Here is a 24,047-nt window from a genome sequence, read left to right on the forward strand (position 1 = left end):
ATTGCCAAACGGACTGTGGCAAGATGCATGTTGCGGACTTGAAGGGACCGTTTTCATCAGGCAAATATGTATCTCGAGATGGCAAGAAGTGGCTATTTTGAAATCTGTTACGACTGAAAAAAATCATTCATGCGTTAAATATATTGTCATCATGGTACTCCGATTTCTATGAAAACGGACAATACGTATTCAAAGATTTTGAAGACTATATGTGTGAAAATGGAATCAAGCATAACAGAAGTACTCTGTATTGGCCGCAAACGAATGGTGAGGTTGATCGAAATAACAGAACTTTATTGAAAGCTTTTCGAACAGCAAATGCCGAAAATGACTGGAAGAAAGAAATTCCGAAATTTCTTTTAGCATATTGAAGTACTCCACGGTACGGTGTATCTATCTGCACCATAAAAACTGATTTGTTCAACGTGTCATAGTTTGCCTTTCCTCTTTCGTCTACCCCGGACTTGATTTTATGAGCAACATGAGCAACTCGGGGTGTTTCTAGAAAAGCAGATCTAGAGGACGCTTACCCTATCGGTGCACCTGGTCCATGCTCACAGTTTTTAATGGATTCCGAGTTGCTCATTTACTTTTGTTACTTTGTATGTATTATTTTAGTTACTTTATGTTCTTTACCGCGATAAGACGAAAAGACAGTGAAATGAAAGAAAAAGGCAAAGTTTATGCAGACAATCGTAGAAAAAACACGCGAATCGAATGTAGATGTTGGGAATCTTGTTCTTCAAAAAACAGTCAAAGCAGAATAAACCTTCAAAAATTTTAAAGATAAACCATATCGATTCGTGAAAATGGAAGGATCTAAACTGACAATCGAAATTTAAGATGGGACAATTTCACAACGGAACAGTTCATTTGTTAAATGTTTTTACCGAACACAAGAGTGACAACCGTAAAGACGACGATGATGTAATCTCTTTTGATAGGGGAAAATAGATTATGAAAAAGAAAACCCAAATGACTATATGAATCAATGCCGAAACGTACAATCAAATTGCCAGAACGTTTTAAAGACTTTGTAATGTCTTGAACTTAAACTCTCTTTCATACACCTGTTATAAAGTTTTATTTCGGTTAGTTGATATTAAACCATGTAACTGAATAAGTGTTTCTATCAATAGCAATGCTCCGAGCATGAATGATACAATTCCAAACACAGTATGGTTTGAAATCATTTAGATATTTAGCAGCAATAACTTGGAATGAGTTACCAAAAAAAAAACCATGATGTTTGGAAACAGATTGTTTATGTATTCCATTTGTTAAAATTATTTTATACATGGGATGGCAACAGATGCAGATGTTCTGCCTGGCTGTAATATGCAAATTATCGATATGTTTTATTATTACTTTATAATATGTAATGATTTTAAAACACATTGAGTATTTTCTCATAGTCTCTATGATAATGTGTCTGTATTGTTATTTCGTGTTAATATGTTTGTCGATTTTGAACGCTCAACAGAGCGTATAAATGTTTTTACATGTTTTACATTGACTTCAAATAAAGATTTTGACTATAAGCACTTTTGTATATTTGTCGGGCTGCATATTTAATTGTGGGAGAGAGCCCCTGTGATTTTGAATTTTATTCATGTTAAGTAGTTCGTTGTTATTTTGATGACATTTTAATTATAGGTATATAGATACATTTTAAGTTAAATCTTCAATGTGAAGTAAAATTTAGTACGTTGGGAACCAGACGCCGGGAACCAGAAAGACCTGAAAAAAAAAATGAATTTGATGTGTATTTTCTCTTTTTGCTTTGTTATTTACGTTGTACGGAGTAACGAAGAGTCCTGCGGAACGGAAAATGATGGAACATGTGACACTACACACGAAAAAAGTCACGAGAAAGCGAAATACTCTAAAGGTAGGAGAAAGAATCTAAGAAAAAGACACGTCAGCTTTAAGTAATATTTTTTGTATGAAATTAATCTTAGTTGCATTTGTAATATGATATAGATATTAACTCTCCCGCGTTTTGTGGGAGCCTCCCGATATTTCATGAAACATTAAAATTAGTGGGAGGTTTAACTGCTTTAGCGAACATTCCCATTTTTAATTGAATATTTCAGCTTAAAATTGTAATATGTTACTTCAGTTCCTGTCAGAACATGTCCCAAAAATCAAAACTTGATTAATCTCAATGAATGTGTGGTTCATTGTATATTGGAATACCTTGGCCGTCTAGCATTCCATCTGTCCATCTGGGCTCCATATGAATAGATTGATTTCAATTTTTTTGTGTTGCTTCATATACAATGTAGATAGGGCATATGTTGTAAGAGATTTTTGTTACTCTCCAATAATAACTTCCTTTTTCATGGGACTTTGCCATTTTTCACTTGGAATAATAGAGAAAATTTTCATCACAAAAATCTTGGCCCCCAATTTGTTGTGTTACTTCATATGAATAGTGCACATGTTGTAAACAATTATTGTTGATCTCTGATATTAACTTCCCATTTCATGAGACTTTGCCATTTTCACTATTTGGAATAATAGTGAAAATTTTTATCACAAAAATCTCTGCCCCTAATGGATGGATTGATGTCAAATTTGTTGTGTGGCTTCATATACATTTATAGTCATATATTAACTTCCTGTTTCATGGGACTTTGCCATTTTCACTATAATGAAAAATAGAGAAAATTTTCGTCACAAAAAGCTCAGCTATCAACAGTCAGCAATTTTGATTGCTCTATGATTTTAACTTCATGTATGAGTGGGGTATGCATAGCATCACAACATGTGCAACTTCATCATGTTCATGTTTTTCTATGCCTATCTGAACATCTGCCGAGATCATGATCACTCTAAATGTAAATTTTTGCACTGTTTTTATTCTTAACATTCAAACTTAAGTTATATAGGTCTTAAACCAGGACAGTTTTCATCACTTACACTTCATTGAATGGGATTTGAAGTGGAAATGTTGATCAGTGGAGTGCCCCAAATGACTACTGGAATTGTACTAATTTATATGTGAAATTTCTTTTCATGAACTTCACTGTCGTGCACTTAGTATCAGCAAAAATAAGTATACATGTAAAAGAGAATTTCTACCATTAAGTGTAAGTGTTTGTAAGAATCAGGCAAAATTGGAAAAATCAGAAACATGCATATCAAAACAATAAAATATTACACAAGGATACCTTCTCTATTTGAAAAGACCATTATTTAATCTCTGCATCACTGGCTTTCCTCTGAAACTTTTCAATAGAATGTTAGAAAAACGAGGTTTTGATGGAGTTATCTGCCCTTGAAATGTTTGTCTTCAGTGCATTTCAATGAAATTGTAACTCAATTGGCCAGCATGATATGGTAAATCTTGTCTGCTTTCCTTGATTCTGAAGATTAAGATAGTCAAAATAAACTATCAAAATGTTGGTTTTTTCATACCATGTTTCACCCACTGCCTAGTCCTTACAGATACTGACCCTTAATCTTTAAACAAAAACTGATTTTTTGCAAAAGTAAGTACAGTTTTCCTGTAAATATGTACATAGACGAATAATTGCTAAAATAAGTTCAATTACAGTAGCGAGGATATACAAAGTCCATATCCTTTACAGATAAGAAAACAGACTTTGTATAAGCTCTGTTTGTTTCCATATCCTTGCCATATAATTATTGTATTGATTGTATAAATATTGTAATTGTATTATTACTGAATAAAATATGTTTAAACTACTTACAGTAGACAGTAATAAGTTTTTAGCATAGAATATAGCACAACCCATAACAATCCATGTACATTGATAGATAATGGTTAAAATTACATGTGTTGCAAAAAGTAAATTCAATTGTATATTAATTTAATGTATTAATACATGTTTTTAGGGATGGCAACAAATACTCCAGTACTCAATTGGAATGCCAAGTTCTCAAGTACAATTTAAGAACTCGGATACTCATTTGTGCTTGAACAGCTTGAAGCACTTCCCCAAAAAAGTTTCCAATTGTGTAAAATGTCCCTTTCTTATATTGATTATTTATCAATTAACAACTTAAAACAGTTTACTCAAATGATTAGTTACTTTTAGTAAAGAGTATTAGCCGTAAAGTTAATCAACATGAACATTCTTTATTCTTGAATTAATGATAAAATACTGTTTAACAGATGTAATTAGATGCCCAGTTTTACACATTTCAAGAGTTTAGTCTTTGAATTTGAGTTGTAGGGCGATGTTTGAGTGATGTCATCATTGTGTAATTGTATGACACAGCAATAATGAAAAAATGTTACATCCTAATAGAAGACCATGTTTTTTCACCAAATTTGAAGTTTTATCAAAGTATTCCAGTACATTGTATCATGACCAAGTACTCCAGTATTAAACTTCATATCTTTTGCCATCCCTAGTTTTTAAGTACATGTATGTTAGTGACATGAGAAGCTTTTTGCAATATCCACATATTGTAATACATGTGCATGTATAGAGATGTATATAAAGCAGAAAATATGAAATTGTTTTTTAAAATTGTTACATCTGTTGGAAACTGAGCATGATTTTGCGCATGTTGGTCAATTTTGGGTGTTAATCTTGTATTTTTATATCTTGAGTTATTGAGGTCACTTTTTTCAGATGAAAACAAGAAATGGAAGAAGTATCTAAAAAAGATTGAAAAGGCAGTTAAAAACTATAAAGATTGTAATCAGGATGACTGTTCTTGTCACAAAAGGTATCAATTAAGGAGATAGACCTGGGGTAAGGGACACAACTCTTAAAATAATTGGAACGTTTGTATTCAGCATTTTACATCAATCTCATGTGAGCATCAAAGTAACTTGGATTGATTTCATTTGTTTCAAATGAAAGCTTGATAGGCTTTGGTGAAATCGAATATGATACAAACATATCACTGATTTCAAGAGTTGTTTCCCTTACCCTAAGTCTATCTCCTTAATATTGAATACAAGGTTGAGAAAATGAAACTATACATGCATACTCTGTGACTCAACAAGTGGTTGGTATGTTAGAATCACCTTGTCCTTCAGTCATACCATCCATCTTTCTAAATTTTGTCACAATTATCTTGGCTTCCAATGGATGGATTTTTTTTGTGGCTTTATGAAGATGGGGTATATGTTTTATGTTTTAAGTGATTTTGGGTTTTGTTCATTGTTAACTTCCTCTTTTTAGGGGGTCTTTGCCATTTTTCACACTAAGGAAATGATAGAGAAAATTTCAAAGTCCAAATGAATTGATTTATTTCAAATTTGGTTTGTGGCTTTATATAGGTTTGGAATATGTTGTAAGCGATTTCGAGTGCTTTCCAACATCGACTTCTTGTACAAGTGTGGATATACCATTCCATAGCACGACAACACATGCAATTTTATGTTTAACCTTTAAAAAAGTCATGTGGATAAGTATGTAATAGCATTTATTCAGAGAGAGTTTTTCTTTGACTATACAACACTCTCTTTTGACATATATAGCATTTTGCCCTGTAGTGCTATGATTTTTTACCACTAGGATATCTTTAAGGTAGATACTACCAAATATTTTTAGTAGATAGCTTTTTCTAGTTATTCTCAAAGATGACCTTGAATGAACATAATTCAGAATTTTACTTAGGTCACCGAACTTGATTTCAAGATATGAATAATTGAGCCTTAAAAAGGGAAATTTTTTACAACAATTTATATGGATTCTTTTGGAAATTTTCACTATTTTGCAAACTATTAAAAAACAGGTACCCATATATAAAATTTCCTATAAATTTATATAAAGAATAATTACCGGTTACTGACATTCTCTCGTACATGTATTTCAAGAAGAACTTTGGAGATGACCAAACTCTTTTTCTTGTAATGTTTAAAAATGCTAAAAAATTCCCATTACCTTTTGTAATTTTTCCATACAATTTTTTGTAAAAAATTCCTTTAAAATGTTTTAAACACGTTAATTTTACACCATTTTAAATAATATAAGTTCATTGGAAATATATATATATGCATGATTTTGCAAAATGAAAGAAAATAATGCTTTTTGTAATACATGTAGGTATTACCTACCTCAAGTTAGTATTAGCTATGAGCTCCATGTTATAGTTTTGAAGAAAGGTCTAAAGAGCTGTGCTACTCTACAATCATGGGGGAAATACTGCTGGTTATTCAGAGAATATCGTAAAAAATAATTTTGTTATGTTTTGTTTTTAGATTTTTATACATTTCATTAATTAATATACACATACTATCCTATTTTTCTTATACAGTGTAATAGATTCCGATTTAGATAAATGGAAAAATGGTATTACAAAAGATCAGTTGTCAACAGGTAAAGGAAGAGGAACACATTACCAAATAATAAACCATAAATTGTATAGAGAAGATGATTGTATGTTTCCAGCTAGGTAAAGGCAAATATTACTGTAAACGTACTAATTTTTGCGGTTTACTAATTTTCGCTATTTTCGGGGGTTGACAGAAAACCGCAAAAAATTGTACACACGAAATTAATTTTTAACACTATTGCTCTCAATATGTTTGAAACTGCAAAAATTTATATCCGTGAATATGTTCACTTGACAAGAAAATTAGCAACCGCAAAATTGATACATTTACAGTATGTACTGGTAGACACTCTTAAAATTAAAAGTAACAGTTTTTTTGTTTTTTTTTAACAAAGTTGTGTTGGTTTGTAGAATTTTGAAATCTTATGCTTTCAGGATTGGGACTGTACAAGGAAGCATATTGTTTGTTTAGGTAGCGGTCATTAAAAAAAATGAACAGGAGGTGATTCATTCATGTCAAAACCCACCAAATTCAATTTTATTTCTTGTTCAGAAATAATTACTGATTACATAGCCAGTCATAGTTTTTCACGTGGCTGGTATACTTTTGAGATAAGAATTATATAGGTTGTATATAATTGGCACTTTGTAAGAGTTATCTGTCTTGATTTGGATTCATTTGGTTGATTTTAGTGGGAGAAGAATGTATGATTTTCTTAATAGTGCAGATCTGAATACAGAAATGATTATCGTTATGTGAAAGTGTAGCATATGTAGACTGAAAAAGCATTGTTTGTTTGATGGGTTTTTCTTCACATTGAATCACTTTACCTTTTGCAGTGTCAGAATTTTTTTGTGGAATGGTACTTAAGTAGCAGTCTTCATAAGAATCATGCAAATTCTATAATTTGTGATACACCCCAAAAAAGGCTAAACATTTTTTTTATTAAGTTGCTTTATAGGTCTATATAATGAAATGTATAACCATTCGTTCCAATTCTTTGGATATAATTCACATAAAAAATCCAACAGTTTCTGATGTATTTTGGTGTCATTTACAGCGTTATTAGAATTTAGAATTTTACAGTGCATTCGATATATTTTATATAACCTATGAACAGGATTTATATAAAAAGCAACATGTTAATTTCTATTTACTATATAACATATCAAACCAAATATCAAAAATAAAGATATGTAGGCTTTCCAACCATGTATCACATTTTGCATGATTCTTAGCTGGAGTGCTACTTAAAAGTTCAAATCCTATCAATAAGGAAACATGATATTTTGGAGATACATGTATTGGAGGCACATTTTCATACATGTATACCAAACAGTTAACTTCAGGCTAATGTAACTGTTGAGTATTTGGAATAGCTGAAAAAATGACTATTAAATTATTAAGAATATTGGCAAAAAAATACTGAAGTGTCTTTGAAAAATCAATTGCATAATTTTGGGTTATTATATGAATACCCATCAGTGTTCTAGGATTCCTATTTCCCATTACCTGGGGCAAGTGAAATTTGGGTCGGGGAAAGTTAGGTACTTGGTTACACTTTTCCCTGGCAAGTTGAAAACTTCATTTGCTGTAAGGATTTGTTTTGTTAGGAAAGCAGTCGTTGACTGTGGGAGTTGATTTTATGTGGATATTTCCCAAGGAAACCTCAATTTCTGAAAAATCCTAGAACACTGTCCATTCACAGGCTTGTTGAGACAGTCCACATGATATTGTCAGTATCAAAATGGAAAGTAACTATTATTTTATATATCTGTGTACACTTAAGCAAGATGATGTCACCGATTTGGATGCAGTGTCGTGTCTATTGTTTTTTCATTACATTAAACAGAAATAAATACTACTTAAAAACATATTTAATTAATAGAAAAAACTCATACTAGGCTTGTCTTAGTAATGCCAGTTTCAGAAAAGATGAAATAACTTTTATATATATGTTCACGTGTATGCTGTGTTAACATGAGATTAGCTATTTTTGGGTTATTCTCTTTTAATTTAAAACTAATAATGGTTTTTTTTTCTGATGAAAAGCATGAAATTGTTATTCAGGTGGAAAATTTGAACATTGCTTTATTGTTATTCTACATGTAATTGATGCAATGCTCTGTGAACAGCTGTACATTTCAACCATCTGTTTCTCAGGATTTTTTTTTGTTGAGGAAGATCAATCACTGTTATCGATTATTTTAAAATTTGGGTTCTGTTCTTAAACTTTTAATTTTTTTCTCCCTTTCTAATTCTGGTGATTGAAAATGTATATGAATTTTTACTACCTGATGGTGATTAAATTAAAACAGTGAGGGGTTTCCCACCATTTTACATTTTTCAAGTTTTCTACAAATTTCATAGAAGAAATCTATTCTTCTTCAGCTTGTTCTTGATTTGAACTGTTTTTCCACTCTCTATGGTAAAATTTAGATTTTAAAGTGTTTGCTACAGCTCGCATGTTGAAAATCTTTATTTCACTGTCTGGGATGGAGAAATAATTTGAGGAAGAATCTACATTATTTCTAACACATAACAGAAGTTATGAAAATTGTAATATGCTAATGAAATAATGTATGTTATACCAAAAATGTATAACGTACTGAAGTTGAAAAAAATGTATTGTTTCTATAGATTAATATGATATATGATTATATAAAAAAGGTCAAAAAGGAACTAAATACTGATAAAATGTGAAAAAATTTAGAAAGCAAAGCCCTAGTTTTTGTCTTACTGCCTTTTCAGGAGTGGAATAGAGAAATATTTATACTGCAATCATTCTATTTGAGCAGTCAAAATGCATTTACCGAATATTTATATGTAATGTACTGTCACTAACTGTATATAACTTTCTGTTTTGATGTCACAAACATTACACTGTTTTGAAGTTGCCAGGGTGTCGCTTGCTTTGAAATAAAAAAAATAAGGTTTTTTTTTGCTTTGAACATCCTTTTTGTTTTACATTTTTGTTGAAATATAAAGACAATAACAGTGCACAGACTTGACAAAAAAATTGATGTACAAATTCAGCTCAAACAAGTGAAAATACTTGGCGTTTTCTTGCAGTTCAAACATGCTTCTTGAACAGGGTTATGTTGCTACAAGATTGAAGTCATCGCTACAGAAGTTTGTGGTCGTCATCATGACCTTATGGATCGCTATGGTGTATCCATCTACGCCATGAAAACTGATTTGTTCAACATGTCATAGTTTTTCTTTCCTCTTTCTTCTACCGTGGACATAACTTTTTTATGAACAACTCGGCGGTTGTTTAAAAAAAAGCAGAGGACGCTTACCCTACTGGTGTACCTGGTCCATGCTCCCAGTTTTTAGTGGAGTCCGTGTTGCTCATTTGCTTTTGTTCTTTGTATGTATGATTTTAGTTACTTTATTGTCTTTGTTGTGTATGTCTGTTTTCCATGTCTGGTCTTTGTCCCTGGATTACATTCATCTGATTACCTCTGTAACCTTGGTTGCCTTGATTACTCTTTCAAAGCCTCATCCATATATCAGTTTTATGTCAAGGCAGTACACAATTATCCATGTATTTTGTTGTTATGATGACTGTGTTACTGTATTGGCCAGAGGCAGTGCTGAGTGCTATTTATTGCCTATTAATACTGTTATCCATATGAATTAAAACAATTTTTTATACATTCTTGATACAGTTAATGATTCATTACATTATGCTTTGTTAGCAAAGTTAAAAAGTACATTTAATTTCCATTAGTCGATTTCTCATCAGTAAAAGACATTCATTACTTTATAGATGTAGTGGTGTTGAACATTTTATTTTGGAAATAATTAAGAAATTACCAGATATGGAGATGTACATCAATGTCAGAGATTGGCCTCAATCACCAAAATGGCAGGATCCAATACCTGTTTTCTCCTTTAGTAAAGTAGTAAGTATACCAATATCTGAAATTGGCATCATATACCAGAATGGCAGTATCCAATAACTGTCTCCTTCTTTAGTAAAGTAGTAAGTATATCATTGTCAGAAATTGGCCCCAATCAACAAAATGTCAGGATTCAATTCCTACCTTTTCCTTCATTAAAGTAGTAAGTACGTCAATGCCTGAAATGTTCCTCAATTACCCAAAACTTTAAGGGGGTACACAACATCTAAGAAAGATAACTCTGTAAAAATCAGCAAAACGATTAATTTTGTGACATTCTGATATCAAACTCAAAGCATCTTAGTGATCAAAAGTTTTGTTGATGAAGCTACTATATGGTCATTAAAAATAAAGAAATCCCCAACCACACACACTATTTTTCAAAGGCATGAAACCCTAAACGAACAAAGTTTTCCTTTTGGCCTCCATCATCAAAATGGCAGTGCAGATTCCCATACCTGTCTTCTCCTTTAGGAAGTACTGTAGTTTGTACATGAGGATAAAATATAGCCTATGTTTCCAAGATGCAAGGACCTTTTTTGTGTCGGGGGAAAAAAATTCAAAATAAAATTTTGGGGAAGGTGAAAAAATTGGGTCAAGAGGGGATGAGAATCTAGGATATTTTGTTTATTTTGGCCTTATCGTGGTTATTTATCTTTTGTGGTTTTGCTAAATTTTATGTAAGTTAGTTGAGCTTTGAATCCTTGAATTGAAGTATTATAGCCTCTATGTTTCAAATGTTGCCATTTATTGGAAATTAAATTTGTGGTTAACTAGACGATAAACACACAGACAAGTGCTACTCAAAAAAAAAAAAAAAGACAAAGGTCTTCAACTGTATAACAGTTAGTTTGTACATGGATGTAAAAAATTAGGCCAAATAAAAAAATGTGTGTTTCCTATGGTTCTGCTCACCATTTTTTCCAACTAAAAACAGTGTACCCTTCAGTTTTTAATAGAACTGTTCAGTTCAGAACATTCCTCCTAGAGGCTCAATATGAAAAAAAAAGTAAACATTTTTAAATTCCTTACTTTCCTTCCCTTCTTTTTCAAAGATGTAATAGGAAACAAACAAATTTTTTTTTCTTGTTTTGACACCAATCTTTTTTTAATACAGATGGCAGATACCGATACCTGTTTTTTCCTTAAGTAAAGGGCAGAATTTTAAAATCAGGATTTTTTTCGTGTCGGTGTTTATACTGTAGCACACAAAATTTCATTTCTTGGTGACTAAAATAATGTTTCTTCTCTGCAACTGATGTAGCTATGGATTTAGAACATATCAATACTTCAAATAGTTACAATTATCTGGTAAGAAATAAAAAATGAAAAATAAATTCCTACCACCTTCTCCATATTTTTTTTGTGAAAGTTGGATGAGAATCTACCATTGAAGTATACTCGGCCTGTCATCTCCTTATGTTGTAATTTTCTGTATCTTAATGCAAAATTATTTTCAAATTTAGTAAAGTACTAAATTCTAACCTGCTAAACAACAGCTATCAATGTGTTAATGTATTTTAATTGAAATTTGTTCAATTTGTATTTTAGGACATTGAAAACTGGGATATTATGTATCCTGCATGGACTTTCTGGGAAGGTGGGCCTGCAGTGTGGCCTATATATCCCACAGGACTTGGTAGATGGGATGAGCAAAGAGTTATTATTCCCAAGTATGGTTTTTGTTCTATTATAAATTTGCAGGACTATGACATTTGCCATTCAGAGTTGATTTTCTGGATCTCAGGCATTTTTTTCATGAATACCAACAGGAGACAGAGGCATTTCTTTTTACCTTTTTGCTGCCAGAAAAAGTGAAAAGAGTTCTTTGTTAGTGTCAGTGAGATGCTTTTTTCTTTTTTTCCTTTTTTAGCTTACCTATCCTAAGGCCTTGTGAGCTTTTGGCATTGCTTAGCGTCCATCATCATCTTTCATCATTAACTGAAAAATCTTCTTTCTAAAACCACTTTATGGATTTTTACCAAACTTGGTCATCATCATCCTTAGGGTATCCTGTTGTGTCAATTATATAGATCAAGCTTGAAACTTGGCAGCCATTGCTATTTTTAGTTCACCCAGGTCAACTCACTTATATTTAAAATACTATTACAGGAATTTGGTAAATAAATGATGTTTTAAGATTTGATATTTTATATATGAATGGTGTAGGAGTTTTCTTGATACTGCCAAAATTAATAATAGGATAATTAATTGGAAAGAGTGCGAATTATGATCACAGGTGACTAAGAACACACAGGTTTAACAAGTGTGTTGACGAATTAAAGCTTCAAGCATTCTTTGCATCAGTATTATATTTTTATTATTGATGATAACAAATTTATTATCCTATTTATTAGCTCATCTGCCCGAAGGCCAAGTGAGCTATTTCCATCACTTCACCTCCAGCATCGTCGTCATATGTTGTTGTTAACAATTTTTCAAAACTCTTCTCCTTTGAAACTACTTGATTAGTTAGAATCAACTTGGTGTGAATGTTTCCTAGGGAATTCTGCATAGAACTGTTGTGGGGATTTTTTTTTGTAAAAAAACATGGCCGCCGTTACTAACAAGAGAACATGAGGTCATACAGGAGTTTTTCGCATATATATCTAAAAAACCATTAGGTTTAGACAAATTCTGATGAGGGAAAAAGTGTTTAGCATGATGAGATCTATCAGTAATCAAATTTTCGTGCAAATTTATTCAGCCATGTTGGAGGTATTGTCCTTTTTCAACTTTTTTTTTGCTATTTTTTATGTTATTACTTTCAAAAATCTTCTCTGAAACTACTTGACCAATTTAAACCTAGCTTGGTTTGAATGTTCCTGAAGGTTTTGTGCATAGAACTGTAATGAGGATTTTTGATCTGTCGAAAAACGTGGCCACAGTTACTAAAAATATAACATAGGGGTCGGATAGAAGTTTTTCGCATATATCTCAAAACCATGCATATATCTCAAAAACCATTAGGTATAGCCAAATTCTTTAATTTGCCAAAATGATTCTTATCATGAGGCTTACACAAATCTGCATTGGATCAAAATTGTTGGACGATTTCTTGTTAGAGTTATTGTCCTTGACAGGTGATAAATGACATTTTTTTTTTACAGGTTTTAGTCATAATCTTGGAAACTACTATAGATAAAAAGAAACTTTCAATTGCTGAAATGATCCTTGTGATAAGGCCTACGAAAGTCTGCAAGGATCAAAGTTGTCAGATAACTGCTTGTTAGAGTTATTGCCTTTATTTAAAATTATGTTTTAGCAGTTTTCTTTGAGTCAAAATTACCTTTTTAGGAGTTATTGCCCATGAAAGGTTGACTCATACTTGATGAAGTGCTCTTATGCCTTCAAAATTGTGTTATGTTTCCTAATCTATGATCTAGATTTGCACAATACAAGTGCGAAATGAACATAATACACAAACATGATTCATTTGCCCAGTGTCCCATGCACAATACGTAGTTGGTACATAATGGACACTTTTTATGCATTCATTCATTCAGTTCTCTCGAAATGTACATTTGATATGATTAGATAGAAAATTAAGAGGTAAACTACACAATTTTCCTGTGGTAACAATTAAACTTCATTGTACAGGTCCTCAAAAAGCAGAGATAGTAATAATAATTAATAATCTTAAAAAGAATTGTGCAATGAACATATCTATCACACTGAAAATGTGTTGTTGTAGGTCATCATTGAGATGGTTGTTTTGCAACATCTCTGTACTAATTGATGTCATGCTTTAAATTACTAGAACAGTTATATCCATTATGTAATTATGTTATTCAACCCTCAATCTTATTAAAATTAGATCTATGAAATGTTCCATTCAGTCACTACATGTAAGATCAAACAACACTCCATTCTATTTTCTGTTCGGATTACCTTTTCAGAATCCTTGCATTTTTCCCTTTGAATAATGCTTTCAAAATTGTGAAATCTGATAGGTTGATCAGAAAGGTCATCAGAATGGAAGTAGAATCAAGTGATATGAAGTGACTGAATGGAACAATTGATAGGTTTTCTTTCAAGTAGATTGTTCAGCTTACTCACATACACACAAGGTGAAAGACATCTGTATGCCTTTTCATTTACTTCTATGGTAAATGTTTGAACGTAAATTTTGCAGATTTAAAGAGTGTTTTGTGAATATTTAAAAGTCTGTAGTACTAGATATACATATTTTAAGTAACCAGTGATGTTTTTATTTTCTTTTGTTCAATTTTCAGGGCCGCTGAGAAGTGGCCATGGGAAAAGAAATACAACATAGGTTATTTCCGAGGATCTAGAACAACAGATGAAAGAGACCCATTGATCTTGCTGTCACGTAAGGAACCAGAACTCGTCAATGCTAAATATACTAAAAATCAATCTTGGAGAAGTAAAGCTGTAAGTATAAGATGACAAATGATGAAGAAAATTGCAGGAAGTAGTATTTTGGCATTATTCTTCAGCTAATTAAGCATTAATTGAAAGTATAGACAGTCGCAGAATGAAAACAGCAGGCCATACAGTGTGCAATGTTGTTCAATGGTTTTAAGGCTCCTTTTCTTGCTACAAGATCGAAATCATCACTATAGAAGTTTTATGGTCGTCATCATGAACTCGTGGATCATTATGGTGTATCCATCTGCACCATGAAAATTGATTTATTCAACGGGTCATAGTTTTCCTTTCCTTGTTTGTCTTCCCCAGACTTGACTTTTTATGAGCAACTCGGTGGATGTTTCTAGAAAAGCAGAGGACTCTTACCCTACCGGTGCACCTGGTCCATGCTCCCAGTTTTTAGTGGAGTCCGAGTTGCTCATTTGCTTTTGTTACTTTGTATGTATGATTTTAGTTACTTTGTGTTCTTTGTTGTGTAGGTCTGTTTTCCATGTCTGGTCTTTGTCCCTGGATTACATTCTTTTGATTACCGCTATAACTTTGGTTGCCTTGATTACTGTTTTTAGTTTTTACTAAACTAGTATTTTGTCCACACTTGACCCAACACTGAGCAACATACTAAAATCTGTGAAGCTCTTTTTACTTTGAAAAAACCTACAGGTATGAAGAATGACATTTATAAAATGCAGTCTCTCAGTCCTTGGTTCACAGTGCTGTATTCAGAAAATACACAGAATTTTAAAAGGAAATCCTTGAATATATAAATCCTTAATTTGGTATTAAAATTAATATCTATGCTAGAAACTAAATATCAGTAAAGAAAAACACTTCTGGTTTGTGGGTGTGGTACTGTATGACTTTCTTTACCGGTATGTATGTTTTCATATTTTTGTCTTTGAAGGATACACTAGGTGAAGAACCAGCTGAAGAAATCAAACTTGAAGATCACTGTGATTATAAGTATGTTGAAAATATGTTCAATGTGCAAAACATGCCCTTTTACCAAAACAATTTAATCTTATGTTTTTTTTTGTGTTTCTTCCAATCTTGTTCAAATGTTTGCTTTTGTGGAAAAAAGCTTCCTCTTTAAACTTCTGGTTTCTGGTGTTTCTTCCAATGTTGTTCAAATATTTGTTTTTATGTAAGAAAACTTCCTTGCATTTTTGTTTTTTTTTTTTAATTATGCATTTAAGTGTCAGTCTTTGTAAGTATCAGGCACTGGGTGAAACATGGTATAAAAGAACCCACCATTTTGAAAGTTCATTTTGATTATTTGCACCATCAAAATCAATAGAAAAAGACTAGATTTTCCATATCACTTGGGTAAATTGAGTTATGCTTTCATTGAAATGCACTGAAAATGAACATTTCAAGGGCAGATAACTCTGTGAAAAACCTCATTTTTGTAAAATTCTATTGAAAAATTTCTGAACAAATCCAGTGATGCAGGGATCAAATAATGGTCTGTTCAAATATAGAAAGCATCCTTGAGTGAAATTATTTTGTCAGATCAGTGGATTTTTTACATGCAAGCTTCGGATTTTTCCCGTTTTGCCTAATTCTTACAAATACTTACAATTAAAGGTTATTGTATTTAACACAGAATAAAAGGTAATGGATGTATGATATTTTAGTGCAAGCTTTTTATTTTTAAAATCCCACAAGTAGTTATATACACATGTATAAAGGAAAATAGTAAAAGTATATGCCTGTGCATTTATTGCAATTATGTCTCCCCTTACTTTGGTAGGGAGACATATTGATTTTTTTGTGTCTGTCACACTTTTTTTAGTGCAACTCTTTTGAAACTACTCACCAAACATCATGAAACTAGTGAGAACATGGTATGTAGCCTGTTACAAGAAGTTTTGTGGGAGTTATTCACATTTGAACTTTCACAGGGGGCAATATTAATTTTTGAAGGCAAAAATAAACTTTAACAAATACATGTATTAATCATCATTTTATTTTTTGTTTTCACTTGCTTCTTTAGTTTTCAATTTTTACAGATTACTTTTATCCTTTCTGTCTTTCAGATATCTGTTTAACTTTAGAGGTGTAGCAGCCAGTTTTAGATTTAAACATTTATTCCTGTGTGATAGTGTTGTTTTCCATGTTGGTGATGAATGGTTGGAATTTTTCTACCCTGCCATGAAACCTTGGGTTCATTATATACCAGTAAAGAAGGATCTTAGTGATGTTAGGTAAGATAGTCATAATACCGGGAGTTCAAAGTTACATCCAGAGCGGAACATTCTGGACTTTTCCAAGTTTTAAAGCAATTCCCCCTTTTCGAAAAATCAAAAGTTAACAAAAAAGTGTTAATTAAAAGGATAGAAGGTCGGGGACCTAGCTAGATGAAATTTTAAAAGTCCTAGATCAGACATTTAGGGTTCTGGACCTCATACCACTACAGATTCTAACCCCTGGAATTTTGTCCATCCAAATTTCCATTCATTTGTCTAGGCTCTCAATGGATTGATTAATTTAAAAACTGATGCATGCCTTTATATAGACGGGGCCTTTGTTGTAAGTGATTTTGGTTTTTGTTCAATATCAACTTCCTGTGTCTTAGGACATCACCATTTTTCATCACATGGAAAGATGGAAAAATTTTTGTCAAAAATATCTCGGCTTCCAATGGACAGATTTCAAATTTGATGTGTAGTTTTATATAGATAGGGCATCTGTTGTAAACAGTTTTGGTTGCTATGTAATTTATCAACTTCCTGTACAAGTAGGGAAAGATTGGGGTATATCTAGCTTGGCAAAGTGCACAAAGAAGTTCATATATTAATTTTGGTGTCATTTTATTTCAGAGATTTATTATTATTTGCTAAAGAAAATGATGATGTGGTAAAAGAAATAGCTGAAAGGTAACTTAAATTTGGTGATAAATTATCTCTTGCATTTATATGCATGGTTCTTGATAGCAGTAGTGTTGTTACTTTAACCACTCAAAATACTGGAATCTTTCTCAATATAAACAGAATAATGGCAGTCAAGATAGCAAGCCTAAAATGGCCAGATGTGATCCTCAGAACTGATGTTATTTAAGAAATAAATCAAGGAAACTCCAGTTTTACCACATGCTGGCCATTGTTAGATAATGACATGAATGGCCAGCCTGTGGTAAAACAATGATAACATGGAGATTTTGTGATTTATTTCGATTCCAATATGATTAGTTTCTTTATATATTTGAATAGACACAGCCTTTGTGTTGCACGAAATGTTGGTCATGTGTTTATCACTTTTTTTACCATGGCTGTGGTGTAAAGAGCTTTGAAGCATGTCAGAATCATTGACTACATGACAGTTGAATAGCCTTTAGTAATATGGCAGTATCTTGAGATTTACTTATTGGCATTTTTTGTGTTAAAAAGACTTCCAAAAATATTTAGGAGCTGTTGCAACATTTATGTGTCGAAATGGTGTCTCAAAACTTTGATTTCTATGGCACTTTCAAAATTTTTTTTATGATATTAGGAGGTTTACAGGTGGTATTTCAATCAAGACATATGGGCCACATGCTTCAACACACTAATATTTTGTCAAACATTGTCTTGATGCAATAGGCTTTTATGAAAGAAATATCTAATTTGTTGAAGCATGTGGCCAATATCTGCAAATGAATATGTAATGAAATCAAGTGTTTTCCCCAATTTGGGAGAATTGAAGATGAGGCTTTTTAAAATGATGTACCGACTGCAGCTGGATATGATCACAAATGTTGAAACATGAAGTATATGAATGCAATACTCAAGCTTGACACATTCTTAATTTAAACCATTTATCCATGTCTTATTTTTATCAATAACAATCTTTCATTTCAGGGGTAAAAAATTTATAATGGATCATCTTAGGATGGAGGATGTATCTTGTTATTGGAAAACTGTATTAAAGAATTATGCCAAGTTATTAAAGTTTAAGCCAGAGAGAAATAAAAGTTATAAGCAGATCAAATAAATATCCATTTGACTGCTCAATTTTTATGCACTGTTTGTTTATATTCCATGTTTTGGTACATTGTGACAATTTTTCTGACATTTGCAGAATTAAAAAGACAGTTAATAAGTTAAACAACTAAATATTAAATATGTTAACATTCGACTTTTTAGAAATAATTTAAGGAGTTGGCAAACATTACTTTTTAGCTCACTTTGCCAAATGCCATGTGAGCTATTACCACCACTTAGCGTCCACCATCGTTAACACTTTTTCAAAATTCTTCTTCTCTGAAACTACTTGACCAATTAGAACCAAACATACTAGGAATGTTCCCTTGGATATTCTGCATAGAATTGATACACGGCCGCTTCAACTAAGAATAGAACATAGGGTCAGTTTTTCCCATTTATAAACAATTAGTTTAAGCCAAATTCTGAAACCTGGTGTAAGTGTTCAGCATGATGAGATCTATCTGTGGTCATATTTTCATTATAATCTATTAAGCCAAGTTGGAGTTATTGCCCTTTTTCAATGTTTTATCCCTAATTTTAATGTTATTTCTTTCAAAAAATCTTCTCCTCTGATACTCCTTGACCAATTAAAGCAAACTTGCCATGTTCCTTGGGTATCTAGTTTAGAACTGATTTGGGAATTTTTGAGCCTTTGAAAATATGGGCCATGTTATAAAAAAACAGAATGAAAGAGTCAGTCAAAATTTTTTCTCATACATCTCCAAAACTGTTAGGCTTAGCCAAATTTGTTCAATTGCCGAATTGGTCCTTATTATAAGGCCTACTAAAGTCTGCTTTAGATTAAACTTGTCAAACGACTTTTTGTTAGTATTGTTACCCTTGAAAGGCGAAAAAATATGTTTTAAGCTGTTTTCAACCAATATTTTGACAACTTCAATATATAGAAAGAAACTTTCAATTGATGAAATGGTCGTTATGATGAGTTGGACCTAAGTGTTCTTTGAGTCAAAATTGTTGGACAACTCCTTGTTAGAGTATTTGACCTTGAAAGGCAAAAATTTAACAAGGTGAGCAATTTAGGCTCCTGGGAGCCTCTTTTTTTAATGTATTGAATTCCATTTTACAATTGTGGTGTTAATTTTTTTGACATGTAATACATATATTGTTATGATTTATGATTTTAAGTGCCATATCTTTCTTTCATATGCAGTAAAAAATATCCAAGTTTATTATAATTTAAGAATGCCCTACTCATAAAGTCATTTTTGGCTACGTCTAAAAACTATTTTTAAATTATAGAACCCAAAATTTTTACAAAATTTATTGTTATATTTACTTATGAAAAACATCGTTATTGATAATTAAGTCCCTAATCTTTATTTGAATAATGTAGTGCAATTTTTCAAATTTATTTTGTTCTTTTAATATGGTGCATATTTTTGTGCAATTGTTGCAAAGATTCATCTGTCTTCATTACCATTGATATTAAATGATTTTACTATGCATTTACTGATGACGAGGCAGTGGAAATATTGTTGTTATCTGTCAGTATGCACTATATTTCACCAAAAGACTCAATTTAAAAAAATGTAAAGCAGTTTAAAACCCCTGCCTACCTTTTTTTTTAAAAAATGTAATAGGAAAGAAACATGCATATTATTATTTGGCAGTAGGTATTCGCATCGTCTATATGTATTTTTCATGAGAGTTTGACTGGTATGATGGGGAAGCTTATGATACTAATCATATGATGCTATTTGTTAAGTGTTAGGGCTATAAATATTTGAATGGCTCAGACAAAAAAAATATTGACTAAATATTTTATTTGAAATGCAATGATGGATCAAATCCAAACTATTTATTCAATCCCATTTATTCCTTATGAGCATAAACAGCTTTGTTTTGTAAAACATGGATAATGGAACAGAGTTGAAATCATCTCTTTAATATTTTCCCGCCATTTTTTTCATAGTGTATTTTAACTTAACTTTACAAATCAGTATCATAAAAGGCAATATTTACAAACACTTCTAATGTTATTTCTGGGGGTTATGCCATAAAAATACTTGGACAATGTAATAAAATATCTGCGTTTCTTTTCTTTATGTGCTTCACCCTATACACATTTTCCTTGATTTGTAGACATAGAAGCACTTAAATGAATGTATGACAATGCTAGTATTTGTACACAATATATATCACCTTATTGTATAAGTAGGATGTTATGTAGGTTAGTGAAAAAGGGATTGATTAATCGATGCATTTATTGGGACCAATGTAAATGTCTTATTTTGGTAGAATTTGTATTTTTAATATTTTTATTAACAACTCACCCGGCCGAAAGGCCAGGTGAGTTATTGTTATCACTTTGTGTTTGTCGTTGTCTGTTAACTTTTTCAAACATCTCCTCTAAAAGTACTGGACAGATTGTTACCAAGTTTTGCATGAATTTTCCTTATGGTATTTTCAACAATCTTTTTTGGGGGATTTTTTATCTTGCGAAAAACATGGCCACCATTTCTAAAAATAGACCATAGCGATCAACTTGCAGAATTTGGCTCATATCTGCTGGGGTGAAATTGTGCAGTATGCTGGGATGAACTATGCCAAAATTTTCAAAAAGATTCATTAATGGATGAATGAGTTGTGGGTCAAGGAATCTCTTCAGTTTAATCATGTGCACCACTAATTAGACGAGGCATTTGGCTACCTTAGGAAAGTTATTCTATAATTGCAGAAATCAAATTGCATCAACACCAGGGGTTGGCCATCACAATGCTTTGTGTAAATTTGATACTCTCTATTGATTAAGAGATTCTTGTTACAATAGTACAGTAGGGTCAAGAGTTGAACTTTAGATGGCTAAAAAGACTATTTTTGGCAAGGTGAGCAATTCAGGCTATCTAGAGCCTCTAGTTGTTTTACCTCCACATACAGTTTTGGTATGTATATAGGTTCTTAGGAATCACTCTGTCAACATTTCTTGTATGCACAACTCTTCCAACATCGCTAATATTGCTACTATATGTCACACAGACAGCGAATTAATGCAGTTACTTATTATAAGAAACTAGTCCTGCATTCCTGTATTCTATGTGCATCAACAATAATCCATACATATATAATCTGTATAAGTTTAAAGATATTTGTATTTTTCTACATCACATAAAACTTAGTTTTTATGATATTTAAAATATAAAATTTGTAGCACATTTGTCATTTTTATATATATTTTAAAATTACATTTTTATCTGTTAGTTTGTTTACATTAAAAGTACTAAGATAAGGAAGGTACATGTTTTGTGTGCCCCTAAAAAGATATCCATATCAATAACTGAAACATTTCTTTTTTTCAAAGTTCTTTGGTCTTAATTCATTTGGGTGTTTTATTTCTATATATGTTTAAATAAGGGTAAGGCACAGACTATTTTTTTCTTGAGGGGGGTTGGGGGCTGTGATTATATATTGAGTTAGAATTTTTTTTCACACAAGCACCAAAAAAATTTTTCTTTTTTTCAGCAGCAGCCAAAGTTGATTTGAAAATCTACATTGTAAAGTTTGGGGGGAAATATTGATTCATAATTATTTTTTTCTTTCCATGGATGGGTAAACAAATTTTTGGCTCAAATTTGGAATAATTATATTTTTTCCAAAATAATCCCACCTCAGTATAAAAAATGGTTGGTGTCAAAGATAAATGCATTTAGCAAATACAGTGTTCATTTGTAGTTTATCAGAATGTTATTTGGATGCATTGCTTCACATCAATCTAATTAAAATTAGACCTATTGATTATTCCATTCAGTCATTGCATGTAGGATCTAACAACACTCCATTCTACTTTCTGTTCTGGTGACCTTTCTAATCAGCCAATCCATCAAACAATTTTACATTTATGTATTTGTTATTACAGTTTTTCAATTTTAAAAGCTATCTAGACCTCTGTACTTGCATTGTATTGCACTGCTCTTTCATTGATCTGTATCTTTTTTACCTATATACGGTATACCAAGTCTCTTCTGTAGACCAGATAACTGCTTTATATTTTTCAGTCAAACCCCTATATACCCAGAAGTAACCTGCATTAAAAGACAATGATTAAAATTTATTATGTAGATTGCAGTGATTTTTTGAATGTTTTCTGTTTAAAAAAAATTGCAATAATTCGCACTGAAATAAATTTGGTAATTTCACTCTTGCGGTTAATCTCACACTAAAATGTTATAATGCAATTAACAATCTGCCAATCACAAAATTTAATTTATGTTGAAAAAGCAAGAAGTTATACAGGAGATCTGGATTATAAATAAGGATCATTAATTTTTTATTGTGAATAATCAAAATATGATTACCATTGGCAAGAATGCTTGAAGGTTTAAATCAGACATTCTTTAGCACTTGTGATCAAATTTTGGTTATTCACTCTTTCCGACAAATTATTATATTATTCCTTTATAGTGCATTCCATGTAAAATTTACCATCTTATATAAAGACCACTTGTCCAACCTTTTTGAAAAATGTTGATACTTATCCAAGCGTAATGCATTTACATAATGAAAAAAAATAATCAGATTTGATTAATGTGAAAAATAAATGTTTTAACCAACGAAACCTTCCAAGCACCCCCTCCCCCCTTTTGCCTTTCTTCTGGTCAGTATCAAATGGTCATCCCCTTATGTACTAAAATAATTTACATGAAGAGGCAGAGTGTAACAAAGATTTTAAATCTTTATAATAGAAAGTCTACCTCTATGCAGTTTACTTTCTTGAGCCATCCTCTGTAATGACAAAATTACACCTAAAAATAACAATAAAGCAGACTTTTCAGGGATTATTACAAGTAAATTTAATGGGGATGCTGGGTGGGCTCCTTTTTGTCAATGATCTGCAGAACTTACCATTTTTTTTGTATCTGCCAATTTGGTACTAGTTCTGTTATTGACCACTTATAGTCTTTTTTCATTTGTGGTTTATTTTAGTTTCCAAAACTTCACTTGTTACAAGTACATATCATTGGAGTTCAAAATTTTTCTTCGATATTTTACATTTGGTTAGGAGTTTTGATCTATGTTTTTAATGAATCTGAACAATTGGTACATTTTTAACTGAAGTTCTTTCTATGTCTTATTTGATTTAAAAATCTTGAAAAATTATTTTTTGTATAAGTCTGATCTATTCCAATGAAAACTGCCTAAATACAGGTCCCTTTTGAATTTTAAAATTAGTTTCGTTTACAAAGGTTCATAATATATTTTCATTTATATCGTGACTAAAAAGACTTGTTTGGAGTTCAGTGTTTAGACAAATATTCAGATTATTCAGGACTTGTTTTGACACTTTTCACTGTATTTGTTTATATTATGGTATTTTGATGTTAATTTATTAAAATATGTTATGGTAATTGGTCACAATCTTTTTGAATAAAATGTATTAGTTTTTTTTTTTTATATTGTATGTTTTATGGCCTTTAGTGATCAGAATATCTATATACTATAAGAAAGGAAGAAACAGCAAAAATATGATTGCAATCAAACTTTTAGGTCAATCGAAAAAAAAAA

The 24,047-nt window shown here is 31.5% G+C and overlaps 1 protein-coding gene across 1 annotated transcript; it reads left to right on the top strand.

The window, feature by feature from the left end:
- The first annotated feature begins 1,548 nt into the window (after window positions 1-1,548).
- On the top strand, window positions 1,549-23,936 carry LOC148628205 (protein O-glucosyltransferase 1-like). Its single transcript, XM_088584599.1, has 10 exons — window positions 1,549-1,891; window positions 4,611-4,707; window positions 6,247-6,384; window positions 10,041-10,176; window positions 11,725-11,846; window positions 14,409-14,568; window positions 15,467-15,525; window positions 16,602-16,769; window positions 17,385-17,441; window positions 18,402-23,936. The coding sequence occupies exons 1-10, from the start codon at window positions 1,753-1,755 to the stop codon at window positions 18,532-18,534; spliced, it is 1,209 nt and encodes a 402-aa protein (XP_088440725.1). The 5' UTR covers window positions 1,549-1,752; the 3' UTR covers window positions 18,535-23,936.
- The last annotated feature ends 111 nt before the right edge of the window (window positions 23,937-24,047 follow it).

Source organism: Perna viridis, chromosome 1 (genome assembly GCF_037379345.1).
Source record: "Perna viridis isolate PV_CMFRI_1.1 ecotype Kerala chromosome 1, ASM3737934v1, whole genome shotgun sequence".
Classification (NCBI taxonomy): Eukaryota; Metazoa; Mollusca; class Bivalvia; order Mytilida; family Mytilidae; genus Perna; species Perna viridis.